The 27,930-nt window shown below is 36.7% G+C and overlaps 2 protein-coding genes across 4 annotated transcripts in view; both read right to left on the bottom strand.

Annotated features, from left to right (window-relative positions):
* The window catches only part of LOC308700561 (CD276 antigen homolog), a 1,553,888-nt gene that overhangs the window by 105,555 nt on the left and 1,420,403 nt on the right, over positions 1 to 27,930 (bottom strand). The gene's annotated exons all lie outside the window — the stretch shown is intronic.
* Positions 81 to 27,327, bottom strand: LOC308699006 (GTPase IMAP family member 8-like). Of its 3 annotated transcripts, none has more exons than XM_081379539.1 (6): positions 27,247 to 27,327; positions 26,535 to 26,570; positions 26,144 to 26,176; positions 14,232 to 14,957; positions 11,565 to 12,248; positions 81 to 3,046 (listed from the first exon to the last, which is right to left on the bottom strand). In XM_081379539.1, exons 1-6 carry the CDS (start codon positions 27,260 to 27,262, stop codon positions 1,029 to 1,031), a joined length of 3,513 nt encoding a protein of 1,170 aa, XP_081235665.1. In that variant the 5' UTR covers positions 27,263 to 27,327; the 3' UTR covers positions 81 to 1,028. The 3 variants fall into 3 exon arrangements, with proteins under 3 accessions (XP_081235665.1, XP_081235666.1, XP_081235667.1); XM_081379540.1 differs by having other exon boundaries at positions 14,244 to 14,957; XM_081379541.1 differs by having other exon boundaries at positions 27,087 to 27,282.

The raw sequence follows: 27,930 nt of genomic DNA, 5'->3' as shown, positions 1-27,930 counted from the left end.
AATAATATCTGTGCCTCACTAAAGGTGAGCGAATGTTTGACTATTCCTTTTAACCATTAAATGAACAATGTCAAAATCAGTTAGAATAATCACATGTAACAATTTATTATGTCAGGTAAATGTATCATGCCAATTTCATAATCAATTCAAAGATAATCGATACAAAACATCAAATGGTCTGGAATAGAGAGAAGATGCAAACCCAACATTAAGAAATACGTGAGGCTAAGAGATCGCTCTCTCAGCCTCACAGGCCAATCTGAAGTACAGAAAGGCCTCGATCTCCCTGCTGCACTTCCCTAAATAGACAAACCTTTCACCTGGAAGCATGTGCTAACAATAGAAATTTGCATTCAAAGGTACACTGTAGCACCTCTTGGGGGTGTGTGACCATTTGCTTGAGAGACCATCTTCCTTTGTGTGTCAGTTATCCATAAACTCTTAAAAACCTTATTACCTTTTGTTTTACTCATTCTGAAATGAGACATTTGTACCAGTCGCACTGTGACATTTTAAATGATACCAAACATGAAAATACTCTGTTAATCATTCACATTAAACTATACATTTTCTTGGGTGAATTCAGGTGATCATCTGAGCATGAGAGAGAGGGGGTGAGGGGAGAGGGAAAGAGATGTAGATTAAGATGACTCGGAGGTGAGACTTTCGTCTCAATGGTGCATGAGGGCCAGTTCAAATGCTAATCTCCAGAGAGGTCCTTTTGTCCTCTCAGGGTCTGGTCACCCCCGAAATAGACTGTCCGGCATTTTGTAATTTTTCAATTCTTACAAGCCCAACTAATGGAAACACTAATCACTGTTATGTCTATTCTGGCAAGACCAAATACATTAACATTGTCAAATTCATTACCATGCTTAAATTTCCAGAGAGTTGTCATGATAGAAATATATTGGCTGTGGAGGTGAAGACGACAACTCCCATGAATCCACACTCATCCACAGCGTCATCAAGCTACGCCTTTGTTATGAATAAGCAACCTAACTATTATTTGAGCTGCCATGTGAAAATCACATAATGACACATTTTGATTTATTTGCTTCCTCCCAAAGTTTTTCAGCTTCTTCTTGTAGCTTTTTTAGTTCATCTCCTTCCGCATCTTGCAGGCATTCATGGAGATTTTCAACTTTGTGTTCCCCTTTTAGGCGTTCATACAGTTGTGTTATTACCCCCTTCTGGAGTCCCAGGACTTGATAGAGTTTTTCCAGAACTGCATGTTGCTTCCGATGTTCTTCCAGCATATGTTGGAGCTCTTCTTTTCTCCCTTTTAAATCATTTGTTTCTTCTGCTTGTTTTCTGGCTTCATCTTCATGTTTCTTCTTCATGACTTGTATTTCCTTTTCATGTTTGTTTTTCATTTCATCTCTCTCTTTCTTTTCTCTTTCTTTTCTCTCTGTTTCTCTTCTCTTGATCTCTTCTTTTTGTACTCGTTTCAGATTTTTAAAATTTTCCTCCCATCTCTTTCTCTCTTCTTCTCGTCTCTGATCATCTGCTCGTTTTTGTCTCTCCCACACCTCTTTTCTCTGTTGTTCCAGTTGTTCATAAGATCTTTTCGTTTCAGTTTCCTTTTCCTGATATTCGCTCTCTTTTTCTTCTCTTTCTCTTCTCTGTTTCTCTCTCTCCTCCTCTATCTTCTTTCTTTCTTCTTCTCTGTCTTTTTCAAATCCCTTTCTTATTTTCTCCAATTCTTCTTGTTTAACCTTCAGCTGTTCATCGTGTTTCTCTTTTCTCTTTCTTTCTTCTTCCTCTCTTTCTCTCATCTGTCGTTTCTTTTCATCCTCCCATTCTCTCTGCTGTCGTTTAATTTCCTCTTTAGTCTCTTTTCTGTCATTTTCAGCCTCTTTTATTTTTCTCTCCCATCTCTTTCTCTCTTCCTCTTCTTCTTTCTTCCTCCTTTTCTCCTCCGAATCTCTCTTTTTTGTTTCTTCTTCTTCTTTCTTTTGTACCTCAGCCAAAATGCGTTCTTGTTCATTTTTCATCTTTTCTTGATCTTGTCTGTATTTCTCTTCTCTCTTTCTAGCTTCTTCTTCTCTTTCTTTTTGCTGTTTTTCATACTGTGATCTCTGATTTTCAATCTCTCTCTTCATCTCTTCTATATTTTGACAATATTCAGATCTTTGCTGTTTTTCCTCATCTGATCGTTTCTGGTTTTCAATCTCTCGTTTCTCCTGTTCTGTTTTCTCTTTTTCTTCAAACTCTTTTTGGAGTTTTTCCTCTTTTTCTCTGATTTGATCCTCCATTTTCATTCTCTCCTCATCTGCTCTTTGTTTCTCTTCGTCGAGTCTCTTCATCATGATTTTCATGTCCATCTCATATTTGGTTTGCAATTCTTCTCTCTGATTATGCATTTCTCTTTCTCTCTCTTTCATTATTTCCTCCATTCTCTTTTTAATGGACATCTCTGCCTCCTCAAACATGCTGTTAGAGAAGTATCGACCCTCATTCGTTTTCTTCACTTCTTCTATCATGTTCAACAGTCGGGTCACTTGAGTTTTGTCTAGTTTTTCATTGTTATTGAACACCAGGAATCTGTTTCCACAATCTTTGATCAGTTTCTTCAGTTCTGCAGACTTAATTTCCCTCACATAATCTTGTATGGACTCCTCCTTCAGATCGTCTCCTCTAGTGAACAGAATGATGCTGAACTGAGCAGCTTTTGGACCAAAGATCTTCTTTATCAGATCTATAGTGTCTGCTTCTTCCTTGGTGAATCTTCCCAAACTCAACACAATGATGAACACATGAGGTCCAGGTGAAGACAGTGAAACACATTTCATTATTTCTTCTGCCACTTGATCACTTGACACTGTCGTGTCAAAGATACCTGGAGTATCAACAACAGCTACTGATCGACCATCAACTTCACCAACTCTCTTCTCACAATCAGTCGTCACTGAATCTGATCTTAATTTGCTCTGAAACTCCTCTCTTCCCAGAATAGTGTTTCCTGTTGCACTCTTTCCACTTCCTGTCCTCCCGATCAGAACAATCCTCAGACACTTCTGATCATCTGCTTCACCTTCAGCACCTGAAATCATGCAAGAATTCATGTATTAATATAATCAGGGCTGCACATAACTGGTGCGCATTCATGGTCAAAATTAACGATTCGCACCAGAAAATGTGGAGGGAAGCGCCTTTGAGGACCAACATTTTTCGGGATAAGGACACGCTTACTGGAGCAGGATTTTTTTCTATCTCTGGTAAGATAGCAATCATGATTAGGGAATCAAAATATATTTGTTTTAGCATCGATATCGCGATGTGCGCATCCGCGATAATCACATCGCAGAATGTGTGATGTCAAGTACATCTTAGTTGATCGGTTCCAGATTAATTGCAAAGTTTACCCATCATAGAGTGAAATCTCAGATAGCAAGCAACCATCACAACAACATTAAAACAATGTTAATGCGTCAATGTTAACAGCATTGAATCAACATCACTTTTGCACCCGCAATTAATGGCGATTTTTTTTTTTAAATTTCATCCATAAATCAATGGTAATAGCATTGAATCAATGTTACAATGCGATGTTGATTCATTCTCATGCTTGCACTCTCAACTATAACTGACTTAAACAACACAGCCTGAAATCAACTGCAAATAAAAGATATTGATATATTTCAGATATTGAAAAATCTGTCAATATCTCAGCAGAAGTTATTTTTGAGAGTCAACAGAGGTTTAGATGTTGATGTGTTATTGAAAATGTTTTGGTCACCATTATGGTAAGATTCATATGCTGATTCTTTCTTTTTTCTATCTTTCTAACTAATCTTTCTTTCATTATTTCATCGAACTAATCTTTCTTTCTTTCTATTTTTCTTTTTCTTTCTTTCAAACTAATCTTTCTTTTTCTTTCTTTCAAACTAATCTTTCTTTTTCTTTCTTTCTTTCTTTCTTTCTTTCTTTCTTTCTTTCTTTCTTTCTTTCTTTCTAACTAATCTTTCTTTCTACCTGATCTTTTTTCTCTTTCTTTCTTTTTCTTTCTTTCTTTCTAACTAATCTTTCTTTCTACCTGATCTTTTTTTTTCCTCTTTCTTTCTTTCTTTCTTTCTTTCTTTCTTTCTTTCTAATCTTTCTAACTATTCTTTCTTTTTTCTTTCTTACTATCTTTCTTTCTAACTAATTCTTTCTACCTGATCTTTTTTTTCTCTCTTTCTTTCTAATCTTTCTAACTATTCTTTCTTTTTTCTTTCTTACTATCTTTCTTTCTAACTAATCTTTCTTTCTACCTGATCTTTTTTTTCTCTTTCTTTCTTTCTTTCTTTCTTTCTTTCTAACTATTCTTTCTTTTCTTTTTTCTTTCTTTCTTTCTTTCTTTCTTTCTTTCTTTCTTTCTTTCTTTCTTTCTTTCTTTCTTTCTTTCTTTCTAACTAATCTTTCTTTCTACCTGATCTTTTTTTCTCTTTCTTTCTTTCTAATCTTTCTAACTATTCTTTTTTTCTTTCTTACTATCTTTCTTTCTAACTAATTCTTTCTACCTGATCTTTTTTTCTCTTTCTTTCTTTCTAATCTTTCTAACTATTCTTTTTTTTCTTTCTTACTATCTTTCTTTCTACCTGATCTTTTTTTCTCTTTCTTTCTTTCTTTCTTTCTTTCTTTCTTTCTTTCTTTCTTTCTTTCTAACTATTCTTTCTTTTTTCTTTCTTTCTTTCTTACTATCTTTCTTTCTTTCTTTCTTTCTAACTAATCTTTCTTTCTACCTGATCTTTTTTTCTCTTTCTTTCTTTCTTTCTTTCTTTCTTTTTCTTTCTTTCTTTCTCTTTCTTTCTTTCTTTCTTTCTTTCTTTCTTTCTTTCTTTCTTTCTTTCTAACTATCTTTCTTTCTTTCTTACTATCTTTCTTTCTTTTTTTCTATCTTTCTTTCCTTCTAACTAATCTTTTTAATTATTTTTTTCTAACTAATCTTTCTACCTAATCTTTTTTCCCTTTCTTTCTTTCTTTCTAATTTTTTTTTCTTTCTAATCTATCTTTCTAACTAATCTTTCTTTTTAACTTATCTTTCTTTCTAACTAATCTATCTTTCTTTCTTTCTAACTTATCTTTCTTTTTTCTAACTAATCTATCAATCAATTTAAACTACAAACTATTTCAAACTTCAAACTATTTCAAACTTCTAACTACTTAAAACGTCTAACTACTTTAAACTTCTTCAAACTCTGGTATTAAATTAGCACCACTCTGTGTTTATATGGGAACCACCAGCAGGGTGTTAAAAGTAACACTGAAGCAGTGTTAGAGTTAATGAGATAATTAAGTGATTAATTGAGTAATGATTGTTTGATTATTGAAGACACCTTATGATAACAAGCAGAATCACTGAAAAAAAGAGAAACACAAGAACTACAACTGACTTCCAGACACAGCCTTAGATGAAATCAACTGAAAATAAAAGACATTAAATCTGTGTAGAATCCATATCCATACCTGTCCATACCTGCCAACACTCCCGTATCTCACACCCATCTCCCGCCCCCCTCCCGTTTTGTTATTTCTCCCATAAAACTCCAGTAATTTTTATGGCCCAAACCTCGTTATATGAATAATCACATCAATATATTATTCCAAGGTTGTCCAGTTGCCAGATCTTGTATGAAACGCATCCTACTCACTCACACAATCAACACATTATACAAATTTCAACCTGGCAACCTACAACCCAGTTGCGCAGTTGATTCTGCACAGATTGGCCATGTCCACACTAATACGTTTTCGTTTGAAAACTTGTATTTTTCTCTCCACGTTTTGGCCTTATGTCCACACTGAGACAGCATTTTTATTAATGAAAACAAAGCTTTTTTGAAAACGCACTCCAAAGTGGATACATTTGAAAACGCTGTTTTCGCGTTGTAGTGTGGACTGTGAAACCGGTGGTATTTAAAAAACGATGACGTAAATTTAGTCATGTGACGCATATTGTACCAATAAATATTCATGTTTATACCAGTATTGTGCCTGTTATGTGCTATTCACTTTCACACTGTTGCTAAAAATATTCTACATCGCACACTCTTCATATCACAGTCCTGCAAAGATGACAGAATTTACTCACATTTGCTGTCCTTCGGCAATGCATGAGAGTTGCGTTTTAGACCAAACATATGGTGACTGCGGGCGACCTGGACCGCGTCAGTGAATGGTGAGATATTTTACTAAATAAAATTATCCTGTCAGAAGAATTGCGCGATAACTTAATTATTTATTTTTCCATCTGAATCATATCAGTGATCTTTTGTGGGGTTTTACGCATGCGCAGTAAAGGTGAATTTAGCGTTTTCAGGCGTTTTTCAAAAGTTTCTCATCCACACTGAAACGTCCGAAAACATGCGTCACTGGTAGAAATGGGAAGAGAAGACTCAGTGGTAAATATTGAACGCAATTAACACAGCATCCGTTTTTTTCTGTCATCCTTTGGCTGGCGTTACGTTATATGATGAAAATGCTTTTAAACCATATTCAAACCAAGACAAATTGAGCCTGCCTCTGCCATCTAGCACGTAATAAAAAAATTCTACATTTATGAAAAAATAGGAACAACTGAAACCACACGTACATAAAAAGCACTTGCTCTGTACGGCCTTTATGGAAGTAAAATAATGTCAAATGTTTTTGAAATAAAAAAGCCTGTTGAATTGCACTACTTGAAAAAAAATAGGCCTTACATTAACCATGCTTGCATTTTAATGCATTGTATTTTTAGGGCTTGCATTTTTATGGGCTGAAATTCAACATGGTTGAATATTTAAGCTGAGAAGATTTCAATTAAAAACATTTCAAACACATTTTCATTATTAAAAATTCAATAATCCATATTCACCTTTCATATTTCACTTCCAAAATATTCAAACTGTTTAAAAATACAACCTATAATATTCAAAGGGCAATTTTCGGTCCATTTAATTTCGCTTTGCAAATTCGCTTCCAGAAATTCAGTGGTTCAAATTAGACAGTAAATTCAACGGAACTGCAGGAAAAGCAGAAGTTTACTGAGCATACTCTCCATCTGCTGTTAGTCAACCCCACCAGCAGGGGGTGCAAAAGCGCGTATTGTTGACGAAGACCAGCAACAGTTTAGAACAAGCCATTCATTCATAAAATGAAAATGATTACCTGTGTCATGCGGAAAAGATGATAAAGACACAGAAGCTGGTCATTCAATAACTTCAATGTTACTTTCCCTGTGTAGCCTACATGTCATCAGCTTTCTTTACCATGAACAGGATTATAATCGGTTTCCCTCAATACCTCATCATACTCAAGGATTCCCCTTCTGTCGGGACAAAACGCTTAACGTAGCTTAGTGGACTAATACAGTGATATAAAAGACCAAACTCGCACCGTATTGGGGATGTAGGCTGTAGGCTACTATACTGTATATAGGCTACAGGCAAGCAGATGGACTCAGAATATGAACTTAATGCGCAAAGTTTCATGCAGAGCTTTTCGTGATATACTGGCACAAAATCAACACTTGATCAATTAATACTAACACTTTCTTTTCTCTTCTCTCTCTCTCTTTATATAGTATATAGTAGTAGGCTATGCCTACGTGTATTGCATTAGTTTAAAATGGGAAGAGTCACAGCACTTGCATATTGTTGTCCTCCTATTGTTAGTTTAACTGTAAATCGCTTTGGATAAAAGCATCTGCTAAATAAATGACTAAATGTAGCTTAATAAATGTAAAATTGGCTTGACATTGGACATTCGCACATTGAGGGACCGTCTCCAAAGTTGCATTCAACATTATACACGTTTCTAACTTCAATAGCAAACTTTAATTTATTTGAATCAAAAATCCAAAGGGCACGCAGTATACCTGACACTACATGAACACTTTACAGTTGGTTTTATGACTGTAAGTCGTTCTATTCAAATGGTGTTCCAACCAATCACCGACAGGGGTGGGTGTTGTGAGGTTTTGCGCTCGTGCACGGCTGCCTATGACGGCTGCACGCGAAAACCTTGCAACACCCACCCCTGTCGGTGATTGGTTGGAACACTATTTGTATGGGTTTTGAGTGTTTGGCTAAACTGGGTGAAAACAACTGTTTTTGTGTGCAGATCTCAGAGCCTAGGCTGCCTACAGAGACGCGTTTTTTTGACGGCATGCTTATGGGGTGGGCAGCTAGCGGATCGTTAGGTAAGATTAGATGAATGTGAACATTTATGTTTGGGCCTGAAATCGCTGATACCACCTTTAACATAAAACCGCCTTCATAATAATCACAAATACACTTACATTGCTGTAAATGAGTTTTATGAATGAATGGCTTGTTCTAACTGTTGCTGGTCTTCTTCAACAACACGCGCTTGTGCACCATCTGCTGGTGAGATTGACTAACAGCAGATGGAGAGTATATGCTCGGCAATCTACTGCTTTTCCTGCAGTTCCTGGATGTTATGTTGAATTTACTGTCGAATTTGAACCACTGAATTTGTGGAAGCGAATTTGCAAAGCGAAATAAAATGGACCGAAAATTGCCTGTTGAATATTATAGGTTGTATTTTTAAACGGTTTGAATATTTTGGAAGTGAAATATGAAAGGTGAATATGGATTATTGAATTTTTAATAATGAAAATGTGTTTGAAATGTTTTTAATTGATATATTCACAGCTTAAATATTAAACCATGTTGAATTTCAGCCCATAAAAATGCAAGCCCTAAAAATACAATGCATTAAAATGCAAGCATGGTTAATGTAAGGCCTATTTTTTTTTAAAGTAGTGCAATTCAACAGGCTTTTTATTTCAAAAACATTTGACATTATTTTTCTTCCATAGGCCTTATAATCATGCTAAGAAGTTATATTTCATCCTAACACGACTATAATTATATTGAAATATGTTGCATTAATTGTATTAGGCCTATATAATCCATATATAAAATTATATAAGAAAATGATTAAATAATTAAATTTAATCTTAAATACGTTCACGTATATACAGCTGGCTAATGAGAGGTCTGTAATCTGGGTATAAAAGGCGTTTATTGTGTTTATTGTATTGTGCACACTAAAGGAGGCACGCGCCGAAACGCGTCTGTGCAAATAAAAGTATATATGCATAGTGTATATGCAGTGGCCTCGCACCTACTTTATTCTAATTATCAAGGCCAGAACTCTTAAAGTTTATAAGTATATGCATTGAGTGAAGCCTGCCCCTATCCTCACACACTTGGTATGCCATCGAGGATCAGGCGAGAAAGTCTGCAAGTTTGACGAGAGTGACGAAAGGCTGTAAGGAAAGCCCTTATATGGAGATGGTTTAGCCGTGTTTTATGCAAATGACTAACGTGCCCGCATCCGGTCATCTCGAAATACTCCAAATTCACTAACATCAGAACAAGATTAAAGGGCCCCTATTATGGATTTTTGAAAAACAACCTTTCATGTAGTGAGTGAATGAAAACATCCTGCAAAGTTTTAAATCTAAAAGTGCACCATATATGAAGTTATTGTCTTTCAAAAGTATAGTAAAAGTGTACTACCAAATGTACTGACAAGCAGTTAATGTGAACTAAAATATACTTTAATGTAATAAACATGTACACTATTATATAATTAAATACATTTGTAATTTTTTATAATAGAGTTGCAATTAAGCATATTTCAAATTTGAATAAAAAAAAAGAATCAGTGGTTAAAATTCATCTTTACCACAATATGACAGTAGTATAATCCTAAACTTTTGCTGTGTCTCCATTATTTTACTGACGACTGCTTCTCAAATCTCGGAGTTCAATGCAGGATTCGCAAACCGCTTGCTCCTGAAAGATGGTGTTCAAAATACTTGAGTTTTGAGTTTTATATTGTGTAGGTCTCCTGCTAACTGGCTAACTCACGTTATTACTGTCATACTGAAATACTTCTGCTAATCAGTTTGTGGGCCACGATTACCTCTAACTGTGTCTATTAATGCAGATCGTCTGTCGTTCTCACTACTTTGAGGAAATATTTGTTTTACCAATGTTTATGTTACATCAGTCATTCACGCTAGAGCTCGGATAATGTTTGCACTGTTATTGATACAGTTTCCTTGGTTCACCGCAATAAATTAGAAAAATACTCTGTAAATAAATTAGTATAAGTAAAATAATCAGTTGATGGACATGCACTTGTTAATGCTGATGGTGAGGAATTACAGTTGCAACATCTCATAATGTACCTCAAACTGAGTGTATCACTGAGAAACACTGAGTCCTGCTCGAGTCGTCCTTGCGATGGAGGTTCGGGTTGAATAACTAGTCTTCCAATGAATGTTTCATCATCGCACTCGAGCTCGCATTGATATGGTAAAATCAACGTCATCGTTCGTTACTGTGTTTACAGTGTTTGAAGCCTCAGGACCGGGACATGCAGAGCTGACGTTAAGGTAATGGGAGTTTTGGTTTTCGACGCACTGTACACGGTAGGCCAATCACAACAGACTGAGCTGTCTGGCCAATCAGAGCAGAGTAGCTCGCGGAAAGGCGGGATTTAGAGAGATTGATTCATTTGACGAGTCGTTTAAGAATCATTGAAAATCTGGTGAAGTGCAAAAGTATATTATGAGGAAATTAAACAGTTTTTTTTTTTACCTTTGATGCATGTAAACATGTAGTAGGAGCATAATAATAGCATAATAGGGGTATCCTGGGAAAACCCAGACAACTTCCGGCAAATTTAGATTTGCTCTGCAAGTAGTCTGGCAAAGAGCTCATTCAAGCCGATTTCCATGCCGTGGAAATCGCGGCACCAATTAGAAATGTTGAGGCGGGCTTTACACATGACGATCGCTCTGATTGGTTTTAGGTCTAGTCTATCCAATTGCGCCCAGAGACATTTGAGCGACGTCCACTCCGACGTCCGTTGGTGAAGCACACCAACTTTTAAATGCATTATTATATTAAAATTGCAAACACATTAGGACAGTCTCGATGAAAGACCCACTGGCAGATGAACGTGCTACTACATTTCTCTCCGAAACGGTAGGAAATTAAATTAGATTTAATAGAGGATTTTAACTGTGACAAGATGATTGACAGGGCAGTTTACATGATGGGATGCACACGACAGATCCGTCCGATAAAGATGATGAAGTAGTATGTCCCAAAGCTTGCCTACTTTTTTGCAACACATTCAAAAGTAAATACATTTTCTTCACAAAAAGAGTACATACTTTTATGGCATAGTGTAACTTAGGCGAATTGGGACGCAGCATATGGCTTTACACGATGACGATCGCTCTTATTGGTTTTAGGAGTTTTAGGTCTATCCAATTGCGCCCAGAGGCATTTGAGTGACGTCCGTTGGTGACACCCCTTTGGAAATGAGTTATTAAAGGAGATTTGCCAGACCATAACTCAGTTACTACTGAGAATGGTCTGGTTTTAACCAGGCTATAATAGGGGCATTTTAAGAATAAATTTATGTGAGTACGAACGTGTTGTGAATTAGGCAGAGATTTTTCGTAAGAAGTTCTTCTGTGAAATAATCCATGCAATTATTAGTGAATGAGACCCACTGTCTCCTCACATCAAGAAGGTCCATCAACTCACCGTCTGATTGAATCCTCGCTTGTAAATCTTTAATTTCAGTCTCCAGTTTCTTCAGTTCATCTTTATATTTCTCCTCTGTTTCATGTCTGCCTCTGTTCTCTTGAGCTTTCACATACATCTGAAGTGAATATGGTTCAGTCTTCATGTTCTCTATATAATCCAGTAGTTCTGGGATTTGTGTTGAGTTTTCTGGCTCCTTTAACCCCATCACTCTGTACTGACTTCCACAGAGACTGATTAACCTCTGAGAATCTGGGCTGGATTTGACAAACTCTTTTGCACATTCTTTAGTACTATATGAGGTGAAGAGCACCATGTAATGCTCTCTGGAGTAAAATATCTTCTGGATCTTCTCTATTTCTGCTTTGTGTTCATCAGTCAGTGGACCAACAGGAACTATGAGGAGGAAAACCTGAACTCCAGGATCACAGAGAGACACACAGAGGAGAGTCTGACGCATCACTTCCTCCTCTGAGAGCTGAACGAGAGCTGGAAGCTCCACCAGACTGATCACACGACCATGTATCCTCTCCTCTCTCTTCACACACTCTTTACTAATCGCCTCCTGATGTGAAAGATTGAACTTTTTCCCTTGTAAAAGTTTGGACACAGAGACCGTAAGTGATCCATCACTTCCACACAGCACCAGGTTCAGCTTCTGTTTTCCAGAGAAATGTTCTGACACTGTAAAACATATTAAGAGACCTTCAAATAAAATGTTAACACTCATGCCATATCATTCAATTGCTTATTTTGAATCTGCATGCATCTTTAATATAATATAAGAGTAAATGATGGGGTTTTTCTCCCACTTCAAGTGTTCACACTCTGTTCCCTGTTTATCAATAAATTATTTTATCCTAAGCAACAGGGATGGAAATTAGCACCCGCCACCAGCCAAATGCGGGTGATTTTGTGTTGTGGCGGGTAAACTCGCTTCACCTACCGGCCACTGTGGCGGGTAAATAAAAATAGCATACTGTTTCACATGAACGGCGGAAACTTTTAGAGGAGGCACACCTTCAAAGAAAATGTGGCGTTACATCGCAGGCGTTAAGAGCTGGTTAAGAGGTCTGCAGAGAAAACATCTTTGCATTGACTTAACATTGAAATCACTCGCGCCTCACGCGCTATTCGCGTCCGGTGTTGTGAACGCACCAATGCGATGGTGGAGCGTGTTTAAGATTTCCACTCTGGAGGATGGTTTCACTTTTTTGCGTTTTTAAGCCCCAAAAACGCCGTCGCCGTCTAAACGAAAGGCACATCTGATCAAATATTTTTACGTTTTCACCCGCGAGCGTTCTCGTGTAAACAGGGCCTAATAGTTTCATTGTTGGGACTAAAAACGTAAAACTGGAAGCCATAAAATACCACGAATCATCCAAATGCCACATCCAGGTAAAAAAGAGAAATATATATAAGAGAGAAAGAGTGTATAAGAGAGAAAGAGAAATGTCAGTATTTCATTGAGACTTGAGATTAAATAAACTGCTTAAAGGGATACTCCACTTTAAAATGAAAATTCTGTCATCATATACTCATCCTCATGTTGTTTCAATCCTTTATGAATTTCTTTCTTCTGCTGAACAGAAAGGAAGATATTGAGAAAAATATCAGTAACCAGACAGTTTCTGGTCTCATTGACTTCCATAGTATATATTTTTTCCTAACTTTCTTTTTCGAAACTTTCTGGTTACTGACATTCTTCTAAAAAACTTCCTTTCTGTTCAGCAGAAGTAAGAAATTCATACAGCTTTGAAACAACATGAGGGTGAGTATATGATGACAGAATTTTCATTTTAAAGTGGAGTATCCCTTAAAGTATTGTAGATCTTGTAGTATTAATTTTCACATGCAGTTACACATTGTCGGTTAAAAACAAGAAAGTGGCTGGTAAAAACATTGAGTGGCTGGTCGATTTTGAAATCCACCAGCCACAGTGGCCGGTGTACAAAAAAGTTAATTTCCATCCCTGCTAAGCAACACTGCATAATTTTCCAGAACACAAGCAACAAGGTCAACGTTTAACACCAGCACCAGATTAAGCACTGCTCAGTCTGTCCAAAGACAAAAGGATCTGAGATGGACTTAATTTATGACTAATTGCTGCAAACTTCAAGCTGGGACTTTCCTAGACTCAGTCAAACCTTGATGCTCGGAGGGACTTTATAAAAACACAGGGCACTCAATATACGCATCTCAGCAAAACAATGGACTTTATAAACACTTGAGAATTTTACAGTTTTATTATGATCATTACCTATCAAATTTGTACTATGTTCAGCTTGTATAGCCAAAGGAGACCCAACCCTGCCTGGCTTTAGCTTATTAGTTTACAATATACTCTCATATTGTGTGTTTGAGCATTTTCAAATGCTGTGAACTGATCACTATGTAATATTATACATGTGTGAATTACAATGACTTAGAAAATTCATACACTGTACTTGATTGTATTATATAATAAAAAATACTAAAAAACCTATTAAGAGCATAAATGTAAATATAAGTGTAACTATACTGAGTAATGAAAATGGTCTTATAGTAAAACTAAATACAAAAACATCCCGCAGTTAGTGTTAAAATCTTTTTAGATGTTTTGGAAGTTTGAATTGTAGTTATCGTAATCTTAGAAGCTCATTTCTGAAAACTTACAAAACAAATTACCTTGAACACTACCTTCATCACTTCTCTGTTTCTGTCTTTCTTTTGGTTTTCCATCATCTTCTTGATAAAGCTCCTCATTTTCTTCCTCAGATCTGACTGAATCCTCAGATCTGCTCTGCTCTTCATCCGCCGATTCTTTAACATCATAAAATATGTCACATGTGAAATATTCTTCCTGGTTTTCCTTGAGTATCTTATCAACACACTTAAAAATCTCAGATCGCCATTCTGGGTTTCTTTCATCAAGCTGCAAATGTCCTCCTCCAAACTCCTTTAACTGATTAATCAATTTATCCTTAAAATAAGAAGTGCATGATCTGTATTGCTCTTTATCAGTCGTGAGCACTATAGTGCGTTTAATCGCCTCTTCACTGAATTTCTCCAGCACTTGTTTGACTCTTCTCATGTCCTCCTCAGTGAAATCATTATACTGCAGTACGAGTATAAATGCATGCGGTCCTGGATCAGACAGATCCACACACTCTCTCACGGTCTGTGTGATCTGATGATCTGAGATGTTTGTCAGGAGCAGCTGAGGACTGTTGATGATGGTCACACATCTGTCCTTCAGTCTTCCTCTGACTCTCTGACTGCACGGCTGGAGCTTCCTCTCAACTAAAGGAAGTTTACTGTCAAACACATCTGTCCCCAAGATTAGGTTTTCCACTCGACTGTTTTCTGACACACTCTTCCCCAGCAGAACAATCCTCAGATCACTCACTGAAACTGAGACACAAGAGACATCAAAACAGTGGCCTGGCAACCGGTTGCTTCTTTTACATAACTGTTATACTTCATCCACAGATATACATACAATACTTAGTCAATTTGTGAACTGTATTGTTTAACATTAACAGCACTGAATATTAAGACTATAGCCTTTGATACTCTACATTAAAGAGATTATTGTAATATATTTATCAGTAACAGACTCTGTGTCTTCATAAAAATCACACTTTTCTGTTGCTATCAAGTCATTTATTGGAATTACTGTTTTGAATTTGAAAAACAATTATGCAACTAGGGCTGGGCGATATGGACCAAAAGTCATATCCCGATATATTTAGGCTGAAAATCGATATACGATATATATCCCGATATTTTTTCTGCAAAGTGAGAGCAAATGTTCAGTCAAAGTCAGGCGCGCAGATGGCACTGGGGACGGGGGGGACATGACCCCCCCAGATTCGTAGTGACCCAATCCGTCCCCCGCCCTCACTATCCCTACGAAAGGCGACAAAAATTGGTAAAACAGGGGATTAATCAGTGTTTTCGCTATACATTATGTGTATACACTATACATGAATGTGTTTTTGCAAAACAGATTTAAATCCGATCTTCAATTCCCGCGCTATATGCAGATTTAATTGAGTGCACGTCACCGAAAGCAACAGATATGAGCTGCATTTTATTGATCATCAGCTAAAATTTAAAAATCAAAGACCGCAATAAGAGAGAGCAACAACAGCCCTGGTAAGATCATTTCGTTTCTTTACTTTTAATGATGATGATTGTGTGTTAAGCGTCTGTGACTTACTTTTATTTTGATTTGCGATAGTTTGCATGTTGGCTTAATCAATAGATGCTCAGCTGCGGCGATGTGTGTTCCAGTAGCGTCGTCATATCTGGCTATTACATTGCATATAGCCTATAACACGCTCTCACATGTTTATTTTTTTCAGCATTTTTGCGAGGAGTAAAATTTACATATGTGGTTTCAACACCAGATGCATTTATACTTGTCCAGTTTCATCTGGAATGTGACCCTGACCTCCTGAAGTGGTTGAGCAATCGGATTCAAATCTGTCTCGAATGCGTTTCAGAGGGCATTTACATCTGGTCTTTTCATGATCGGATAGTTATCAGATCACAGAAAACGCATGAAGTGGCCAAGTGTAAACAGCCCCTATTTCTGAGCTGAGCCAGTGATTTTCTGAACTGAAAAAAATCGACTGTATAAATGCCACATAAAGGCAATGAAGAGACAAAAAACAATCACCTCGTTTTTTCAAAAACCAAACAATTAGTATTATTATTATCTGCACATAGGTTCTTTGCTTTTTTGTTCATAATGATAGACTTTGTATGCTGAGATAAGCAAATGTTTAAAAAAACATACTTTTCTTAAGACATGAAGTTTTGGTGGGTGATTGGCATACTAGTCAAATAACAGTCTGATCATGCATTGCTAGTGGTGATCAGGTAGGCTTTTGTTTACCTTTGGTCATTGTTGTTTATCCATGATTTCAAATAAGAATCCCCCAATAGCTTTTTAATGCAAATCATTAGCCCAAATTACACAAAGTTACTACTTGAGCACTAGTTAAAGCCCAAATTACGCAAATAACGAATTGAGTTTAAAGGTGCTGTATGTAGGATTCAGCGACCTCTAGCGGTGATGTTTCAGATTGCAACCAATAAGTTTACAAGCGCGTGCTCTTGCCATTGCGCGTGTTGACCGTGCTCGAATTTATGAGCGAGCACTGTGCATAGACAGTATATAAACGGCACTGTGGTACCTTCCAGACTGAGACTCAACACACCGGAGAAAGCATCACACAACATGCTGGAAACTCAGGTAAACTCCCACTGCAACATTACAATAATAGGGTACTTATCAGCTTGACGTTGAACTAATGCTCCATGCTCGTACCATGATAAGTATGGAACCCCATCAACCGTGCCGAATTGTGCCACTGCAAGCACCACTTCACATTTTCTTCAGGAAATGTACATTCTAGGTTTGTAGATAAGGTTTCTCCATGATTCAAATGCCCTGCCGCTGTTGATCCGTGTTTTTACCCGAAGTTCGTCCGATTCACGTCTGGCCTTACGAGCTTCAGCGGAAAAAAATTGTTTTTTGTTTTTTATCAATATGTGGAGTTTGTGTTGGAGTCTGTGTTGTGCTGGGAGCAGGTCATTTCTTAGTGTTATCAGACATGTCATAAGTTGCATAAGTCATAAGTCCATGTCATAAGTTGCAGTGTCGTCGCTGTTGAGTGCAAAGTCAGTAGGCTAGAAGAGGCGAGAGGCTCGGGAGCGCGCGTTCAGGTCACGTCACTGGATTTTGCGGTAAATCCGACCCGGCACCTTCACATAACAATAAGAATACTTGCTTTCCGAGGTAATAGCAAAACCCGCAAAGTGGATCATTTTAATGTGAGATTACAACCCCTTCACACACATGCAATAAAAAAAGGATTCATTTTAGTAGAAAAGTTACATACTGCACCTTTAAATCTTTTGCTGACAGCTTGGTCCCCCCCAGTTAAAAAATCCTATCTGCGCCCCTGGTCAAAGTCAAAGCCAAATATGACATGTTAAAAGTAGTTTTATTGAAGCCGGCTATTTCAGTGAACAGTTGCAAATCAAATGAATAAATAATAAACAGGTTTCTTCACATTATCAACACCCTAACTAGTGAAATCTAGTTATCATCATCTTCGCCTTTTAGCCAAAGTTAACCCCCTGAGGTCGGCAATCGCGCCGGCGTGATAGGGTCGTTTTTTTCCTTATCAGTGCAAAAAAAAAATCAAAATACTAATATAAATTTTTATTTTATATGCTTGTGTTATACATCAATCGATCCTGTTAAGTGTGTATTTTTTTGTGTATACTCATAATAAAACAAAGTGTTGTGCTTTTCGCCAAATAAAGAAAAATAAACATGATGCGAGTTCTGCCTCCTCTCTGTCAGTGAATTCCATTCTGAAACGCATCCGAAAATGAACTGCAACTCAGCGAATACTTCTCACACAGACACGTGAGATGTCTTTATGAAGCTTGAATTCTCTTCTTTTAAGTGAAGTAATTAATATAAAAAACAAATGTTTTCAACTCTGTAATCCGTTTGAAAGCAAGGAGAGGTACCGTTTTTTCCTTCTGCCTCATTATCTCTAATAAGCTGTGGCCGCCCCACCCCCGGCGCTATTCACATGGTAAATAGTTTAGGTGATCTATGCTTCAAAGAATGCTCTGCTAGTTAACTGGAGATGTTTTGTTTATTTGTATTGGTACATTCGTGCCGCGAGATGTTTCAAAAGTGGTGGGGACAATATCGACCTTAGAAAATAGTGGTGGGGACATGTCCCACCCGCAAATTACGCCTATGCATAGACGTAATATTTTACAGATGAAATGTACCCTAATTGTGTTTACATCATAATAATATAAAAGTAGCCTACCTATTCTTGTGTGAAATTACAAAAAACTTTGTCTTTTTTTTGTCCGTGGCCATTAGTGATTGATAATGATAATACAATTTATTTAATTGTGTTATCAGCATGCTCACATGTTTTTTTTTTGTTTAGTTTTTTTTTTACAGATGTGACAATGAACATGTCCATGCACCTGTCCCGAGAGCCAAGGCAAACAAGCAGGCAAGCAACAGGCAGTCCACTCTGACATGGAAAACATGAGTTGTTTGAACATTGCTTTGTTTATAGCAGACTGATTTTTTTTTTATTTTGCTCACATTTGATTTGCTTAGAGCAAATTTAGAACATTTGGTCCTCCACATAGAGGAATTACAATAAAACAGATTGAAAAACAAAACCTTTGAATCCCCTCTACTTCTTCCAGGCTCCTTCACTTGATGGCCATCGGGGGAGTGTCTGTCACACCCCTGGTCTGAATCTCATTAATATTGATAGGCCATTACCACTCCCACGCATAAACCTCTTCTGACAAAAAAACTGACTTGCAAAGTTTAAATCAATGTATTGTTTTATTTGAACGATTAGGCAGGATGATTTTCACATCATTTTGAAGCCAGAACTCGAAGCGACAACATTCATTAGTCAAAAGTCTTGCTGACACATATTTAGTATGTGTTTTGTGGTCTTGTTTCAGCAACTTTCATTTTTATTTTTTTTCAATAACCACGCATAAACATTATTCTCTTAAAAATTCAAACATATACATGCATCTTGATCACATATTATGGTAGCCCTGTTTGTGCTATATAGAGTGAATTTACACCTTTGCCATTAACATGTTTATAAATAACTGAAAAAAATCACAAATGTCAGAGCATGTCAGAACACCTCCAGGGCCCAGAAAACCCCTCAGACCCCAGAGGGTTAAACCGTTTTTGTCTTTTAACAGTTTTGAACAAGCTACACATGCTTTTATTTCTTCTCGTTTAGACTACTGTAATGCAATTTATATCGGTATAAATCAAAATGCACTTTCACGCTTACAGTTAGTCCAAAATTCTGCAGCATGTCTTTTAACAGGAACCAAAAAGCGCGCTCATATAACTCCAATTCTTGCCTCATTGCACTGGCTTCCTGTTCGTTTTAGGATTGATTTTAAAGGTCCCATGACATGAAATTTTCACTTTCTGAGGTTTTTTAACATTAATATGAGTTCCCCTAGCCTGTATATGGTCCCCAAGTTTCTAGAAATTTCAATCGGTGTAAATCGAGCTTTTGCTATCTTTCTCTGCCTTTGAGAAAATGGAGGCTCATACGCGCTGATCTTGAATCTCCTCCTTATGACGTCATAAGGAGGAAATGTTACCTCCCCTGTCTCTGCTTTGCCCGCCCAGAGAATATTTTCCGCTAGGGATGCTCATTTCGATTAATTTTCCCGACCGACATCTGCCGCTCGTTAATCGATTATTAACCGTTAACTGATAAGATTATAATATTGAATTGGTATTAAATACAAATAAAATTTACGCGGATCTGTGACCCTTAAAAAAAATACAAACAATTTTTTTTTTTATCAAAGGGTTTATTTTAACGTGCAAAGTGCAAACAAATACAGAACAGATCAACAACAGAACCTGGATTCATTTTAAATTTTCACGCACCTGCAGCATTTCTGACAGTGAGAGAAAACCATAATAAAATAATACAAATAAAAAACAAAATTGGCCTACACTAAATATATTTTTTAAACTTAAATAATTAACAAATTAAGATGACAAAAAGAAAACACTGAATCCGTTTGAACAAAGCTTTCAAAAACCAGCAATTTTTTTCCGTTAGACTAAGATTTTTCGTTAAATAAAAATAGCAGCCCTACCTCAGCTTAAATTTTCATGCACCTGCAGCATTTCTGACAGTGAGAGAAAAACAGAATAAAATGGTACTGCATCGTACTTCTACTACTGCTGTATTTTAATACGGCGCAGCATAATTTACAGGTAACTTCGTCGCCCTTTCTGTTAAAATTATCCCACACAGTGCTTCTTTTCGCTCGCTTCATTTTGCTTGCCTTGCTCGCAAAAAAATGTCTGCAGGCACGTGTCACGTGAGTGGTTGCGTGTGTCGACGCGCTCTGTGAGTTAATAAATATAATATAGTATTTTATTTTTAAACCATGCAGCAAACTATAAAAAAAAGAAGCTTAAAAAAAACGTTTTAAACCGTTTAACTGATAGTAATAATCGGTCAAAATTTTTACTTTCGGTTAACGTTTAAACGGTCAATATGAGCATCCCTATTATCCACCCATGAGAAAATGCGCTAGGAAGTAGGAACGCGCGCGCGCGATTTTAGTTTGTCCACGAGAGAAATCATGGCTTTTGAGCGAGCGAAGCATAACAATTGCTCAATAATTGGATGTACAAATGAACATCGAAGGGTCAATACAGAGCTGGGCTTGCTGAACGTCAAACTAAAGTCTGGATCACTCTCTTTGGCTCAGCTACACACCTCGGACAAGTAAGTCAACTAATGATAAGCGTGTTGCTTTACTGTTTATGGTTACCTAGATTGTTGCTGTAACATTAGCTATGCAGCTATGCAGTTTATGTGTGTGAATACACACTGTAACGCGAGTGTTGTACACTTCTTTGTTATTTGGATAACCGTTTTCCTGTTGGTTATATGGCGCGTGCGATATCCGCATTTCAAGATCGCAGAGCTTGATGTAATTGTAATAAGATAAATACAGACGTTACAGATCTCTCATGAAAAGGCAACAGTAGGTTCGCGTTATCTACATGACAATAACTGTAAGCCATCCGAATAAAGTACCGTATCCAGACTTAATATTTTAAACTAACCATTCGGAAACGTCCTGCTGGAGCCGCTGAGTTGCAACTTCTTCATCCATTGCTTCTTCGTCTGGATCGGATTCTGGGTCAAACTGAAATGCTTGAAAGACTGCGTGTCTTCGTGCCATTGCAATATATCCAACGTAAACATGCACGCCACGGTACCGTTGCGCAAGATGGTCAAGGCCACACCCACCCTCCACCTTGCGCCGCCTTTCTCCTCCTCATTATCATTTAAGGCTACAGACACCGAAACAGCCCGTCTGAAGGAAGCTCATTCTGGGACTGGCTTGTAGTCGCTATAATTCTGCACTGAGACTGAATTTTTTGAAAGAGATTTCAGATACAGTACTAGGGACCACTAAGGCCTATATTAAAGCCTACAAAAAGTAGCATGTCATGGGACCTTTAAGATTTTATTGTTTGTTTTTAAAGCTGTGAATTAGAGCCCGACCGATAAAGGATTTTTTAGGCCGATACCGATACAAATATTTGGTGATTTAAAAAAACAATATTCCGATATATCGGCCGATGTATATATATTTTTTTAAATCCAGAAACGCGTAACAAAACATGAACAGAACATTAGTTATTTGTCGTTATTTAAGAGTCCTCAGCCTTACTAAAATAATATGATAATGCAGTTTAAAAATAAACGTGTTTGTTTTATTGTCACAACAGAACAGAATATATTAAAGTTCTGATAAATATAATGTATAAAAATACAAACTTAAGATATGAAACTTAAAGTCCTTTGAACAAAAAAAGTAAACTATTATTATTAATATTGACAGTAATAATTCAATTATGTAATAATGTGCGTGTGTGTGTGTGTGAAGAACTGATAAGATTGTAAATGTGTACCTTGAAATGCAATGTAAGTCGCTTTTAATAAAAGCGTCTGCCAAATGTCAATGTTATAAGCTACCTTATAATTACAATGTCAACTTGCTTATCCCTTTACCTGCACTCTTTTAATTCTATCCATATATTCCATCAAGCTACAACAAACCATTTTCAATCATCATTTGCTGCCTGCTGATGCACTAAATACATTATGTGACTCATTAATGCTGCGGCTAAACGAAGTCAGCAACGCACACTTGGATTTCACACACGTGTAAAAGAAAAGCTAACTTTTATGCACAGGCTATGTTTGATACCTTTTCTCTATGTCTAAAATGTTCACTCCTCGCGTATGGGATCAAATTCCCGCCAAATATATAGCGGTCGCGTATAAAAAAATAATAAGCGTGAATCAAAAATTTAAAAACACATGTAAAAATATATTGCACAAACTGAAAAAAAGAATGCAAAATGATCAGAATAGTAAACAACGTGGTCACGGATCAAAATATAATAAGCGTGAATAAAGAAATAACAAGCATGAATAAAAACTTTAAAAACATTAAAAGTTATTTTGCACAAAACTTAAACTTATAGTCATGCTTTGTTAAAAAGTATGGTTTTATTACTGTGTACTTTGTGCTTTCTTGCATTTTCTGCTCATATTTTACTCTTTTGTACGCTTGTGCTGTTTTTCTCTTCGCTCTTCTTTCTATGTTCTGCGCTTGCTCTTCCAAATGTTGCAGTTCGAGTTTCATGTAAATTAGGGCGGGCTTAAGCGTCACCATTGGTCCACTAGTTCTAGATTGACAGATACTCCTCTAGCCAATCAATCGAAGAGGGGAGTTGACGTCACACCAATGCGACTCGTGGCTGCTGATGCTTACTTGTTATACAGGGGAAGACGACCATCAACAGGACACCTTTAAACTGCATGTGTGCCTGCAACTCAAACTGTTGCCGGTATACGTATACCTGGCAATATGGTATAGTTAAATTCGTCATCCTAACAACGACCTGTTACAGTTATGCCTGTCTGATGATCCATCATTCACCTCTAATGCACTGGACCTGGCACCGCGAGCGTCGATCTTCTCCGAGCAGTAACTTGCCACCACCTACTGGCCGTTTTACTTTCATATTTAATCAATAACAAGGATGTGTAATGTCGGTCCTGGGTGCAGAGTTTAGCTCCTTCAACCCTAATCAAACACACCTGAACCAGCTAATCATCGTCTTTAGGATATTTAAGACAGGTGAGGTTTTTAATCGGAGTTGACGCTATACTCTGCAGGACAGCGGCACTCTAGAAACAACGTTACCTATCGCTGATGGAGATGTTGCTGTATTCAAATTTTAAGCTATATTTAAAACATTAATTCTAAAGTAATATGCAATTATGTAGCTATGTAAGTAAACACAGTAAGTTTGTAATAAATCACTGTATTAAATTCAACTGGTTTCTGTATATCTTCTCTGTAACACAATCATTTTCAATAATCTTGTCAAATTTGGCGAGGTTAATAAAAAAAAGGTAGGCAATGCGTCGCGGCGACAGGTCAAAGTCCTAAAGTCTTCAGACAATGGCCGTTTTTAACTTAGTTTTTGCAACGAATTGTAGTGTTTCATAATTGCAGGATGTTTCGCTTACAGCAGCCTTAACATATTGACATCATGAGCCAAGTAATATTGTTTAACACCAATTACCAGTGTGCACATTAACATTCTCATGTATCTAAAAAAAAATGAATTTAATTATTTATGTCCAGAGTTCAGATAGCTTTACTGCTTAAAAAGTCTTTGTAAAGTTAGATTGAACTGCCGTCTTCCCTTGTAAGTGTAGCACTCCTGAAAAGGAGTATAATGATTAAAGAAAAATGAAATAAAAGAGAGTGCAGCAGAGCTTCTTTGTTGTTATATTTACTCAGAATGAAGTGCTTCACGGGCGCGCACCACCCACTGAAGTGTGCGGTCATAGATATCTATGTGTGCGGTGACCTATTTTTTTACAGTCTATGGCGGTGACGCAATCACGCTGGTATGCCAAGCGAAAATAATGAATTTAATAAATGCACATATCAAAGCACACATAAGAAATTGAACAGTATATAAAAGTATTAGAAAAATAACATTTTAGTATATTATAATGGAATTGAAGAAATTGTACAAACATAAACAGCTTGTACCACAGGTCGCATTAGTGTGACGTCAACTCCCCTCTTCGATTGATTGGCTAGAGGAGTATCTGTCAATCTAGAACTAGTGGACCAATGGTGACGCTTAAGCCCGCCCTAATTTACATGAAACTCGAACTGCAACATTTGGAAGAGCAAGCGCAGAACATAGAAAGAAGAGCGAAGAGAAAAACATCACAAGCGTACAAAAGAGTAAAATATGAGCAGAAAATGCAAGAAAGCACAAAGTACACAGTAATAAAACCATACTTTTTAACAAAGCATGACCATAAGTTTAAGTTTTGTGCAAAATAACTTTTAATGTGTTTAAAGTTTTTATTCATGCTTGTTATTTCTTTATTCACGCTTATTATATTTTGATCCGTGACCACGTTGTTTGCTATTCTGATCATTTTGCATTCTTTTTTTCAGTTTGTGCAATATATTTTTACATGTGTTTTTAAATTTTTGATTCACGCTTATTATTTTTTTATACGCGACCGCTATATATTTGGCGGGAATTTGATCCCATACTCGCGTGCCTAACTTACATTTTACAATGCAGAGACTGGAACTACAGATATGCTAGTTATAAATACAGTAATCATTACTTTATTTAAGGAAGAATAAGTTTGTTGTGATTTCCAAGCTCATTGATGTTAGCAGTCTTCCTTGTAGAGTGCCCTCTGGTGGACAAACTATGCAGCGCCAACACTTATAACATGGTTGAAGGGTGTTTCGTCTGCTTTTATTTTATTTATTTTTTTAATTCATTTATCGGCCATTATAAATGCCGATAGTTTGGAAAATGCCTAATATCGGCTATATGATCGGATATATCGGTCAGGCTCTTCTCAGGTATTTGTGTTTTTATATGGGGATAATTTTGTTATAATTGCACAAGAAAGCTTGTTTTTAATAAATTATGTAATAATTTCACAGTTAATCTCCAAATTAATGTAGAAACAACATAAAGACAGTATATTTCAAATAATTGTTTAATGGCATCTTTTTATGAATGAAGTGTTATTTGATTCTGATGTCACAGCTGCACATGTGGATCCCACACGCGTCCCATTTTCTCACAACTCTTAACGTTCATTTAAGACTTTATTTAACTAATTTAAGACTGCTCTCATGAGGATACTCAAAGCGAAAGCGAAGTCGATTCTGGCTCGTGTCGTTCTGTGCGTGGTGTGTCAGCATCACAGACAGCGCATTCTCTTTTGTATTTTCTCACTTGCATGGTTTAAAAGCATTTGCATGAAGAAGAACGTGATTATATAATGTAACGCTAGCCAAAGGATGACAGTAAAAAACGGATGCTGCTTTAATTGCGTTAAATATTTTTAACGCGTTAAGCTGAAACACATGAATTACCGTTACCATGCGTTACCGTTGACAGCAGCATGGACATAACCGATGTGTTTGTGAATACGCGGCAAGACGGTTGTGACAATGTTTTCGTGTGTATTTGACCGTAAGCGCAACAATGAAAAATAGGCAGCTTTATGTGGAAGCACTGGGAATGAGGCACGGGAATAAAATCAAGCACGGGTTGCAAGCGCAACCTCCGCAATTCAACGCTGAAAACTTATGATTTGCATTTTTATTATAAATTTGTGCGCATTATTGGTTGTTATTAGAGATTTCCGACGATCTAATTTTTTTTTTTTTTTTACACATTTAAGCAATTTTTAAATGTTTGATGGAATTTTTACAAGGCACCCCTGCTCTCGCCAGAAGGCAACCCGGTTGGGAAGCGCTGGGTTAGGGCATTAAAATAATGAATTTTCACTGTGGCCAGCAAATAATTAAAAGTAGAAATAAATAAGAAAAATACATATTCTACAAAATTTTTTTTTTCTTTTAGACGGACTTACTTTTGAGCTGATCATCATCTGAATCTTCGCTCACTGCAAAACAACACAATAAAACACACAGTTAGTGAATCTGCTGAACATTATGGCTTGCACTACTACAGAAATATCATCAACAACCCTAAAGTTGAAGACAAGTCTCTTCCATGTTCATTTCATTCACTTTCTCTGCATTTTACTTCTGCACTAACATAATCATTTATTAATGTCCTCATATATCACATACTAACAAGACAAACAGAAAACCAAACAAAAACATTTAAAGATTCCTCACAGGAGAAGAGAAAAATCAAACACTGACCAACACTGAAATGCTCATTTAACATCCTAAAACATCAGTGAACTAACTGATAAATGTTTCACAGTAAAGAGTCAAATCATTTAATGGACTTACTGTTGGGGCGATCCAAATCTGGACTACTACGTCTGCCTACAGTATACACACACACACACACACACACAAAACACACACTGTTAAGAGTATCTGGTGAACATTATGTGAATTAGAAAACAAGCTTTTTCACAGATGGATTAAAATAGAAAATGACAGAAAATAACAAATATCCCAAAACCTTTTTACAGCTGCAGAACTCTTGATCGTCTGTTATTCATATGTGCCTATTTCTGTTTGCATTTATTTATGTATAAATGTTAATTTAGTGCATGGTTTTGATCTTATTTTAAATTAATGTTTAAGAAGAAAAGGGCAAATAATTTATTGTCAAAACCATAATGAACATATTAGATGTTAGGCCTACTCAAGATTTCATTGTTTTAATAACGTAACGTTAACTTACAAGGCCTGATATATTTCTGTGAACTTTTTTAGAGGCAAACTTTTTTTTTTAAGTGGAGGCGACATAACAACAACAATCGGTGCAAATGCATTATGTTTACTTCCAATTTATGCATAAAAATAAGTAAAGTTTAACTTTAATGAAACTACCGTGTGTATCAGTCTGTGGGATTCTCCGTTCATAAACGCCCCTTGAAATGCGTAATTCACGAATAAGTCATTGCTTAAGTAGAAAGAGGTTTGATTTCTTATATATCATAGACGCGTTTAACATGTTAATATACATATTGTGTTGTTGATCAAACTTTACCAGCACGCCTCGCCATTTTGTGTTCGACACGGACACGGACACGGACAGAACCATAGACGGACAGAACCCAAAGTGAAGCAGTGCGAGCTCGAAACTCAGTCGCGCCCCCTTGCGGAGGCTGTACAAGAACTACAGAAACTTACGGTCATTCATGACAGTCTGAGGACATCAGCGCCACGATAACAGGCTCAAACACATCCTAGTACGCATAGATCCTTTTGGAACGTTTCAAAGTTTAAAACCTGGTTAAAGTCAAGTATTTTATTAATAATAATAATAATAATAATTAATTTTATTTGTGGGCGCCTTCCGGGGCACCCACAAATCAATAAAATCAATAAAATCAACACCCACTGACATTACCAAAATCAATCAGGATAGGCTCATCTAAAAAAAATGAGTTTTAAGACGCAATTAAAAAGTTGAAAGACTAAGACTATTACGTAGCCTATATCTTGTGGTAAAGTATTCCAAATCGTCGGAGCTATGCTAAAAGCTCGACTTCCCATCGTAGTCAAACGCACAGATGGTACTACAAGAGTCACAGAAGCAGAGGACCTGAGGGATCGAGTAGGTAAATACACATGCAGAAGTTCACTCAGATATGAAGGTGCTACTGTAGATCACGAAGAGCCTTATAAGTAAAAAGTAAAATCTTGAATTGACGGTATATGATACGCTATT

The sequence above is a fragment of the Scardinius erythrophthalmus genome (genome assembly GCF_964197995.2).
Source record: "Scardinius erythrophthalmus genome assembly, chromosome: 1".
Lineage (NCBI taxonomy): Eukaryota > Metazoa > Chordata > Actinopteri > Cypriniformes > Leuciscidae > Scardinius > Scardinius erythrophthalmus.
Note: the sequence above shows the minus strand (reverse complement) of the source record. Positions and strands in the feature narration are given on the sequence as shown.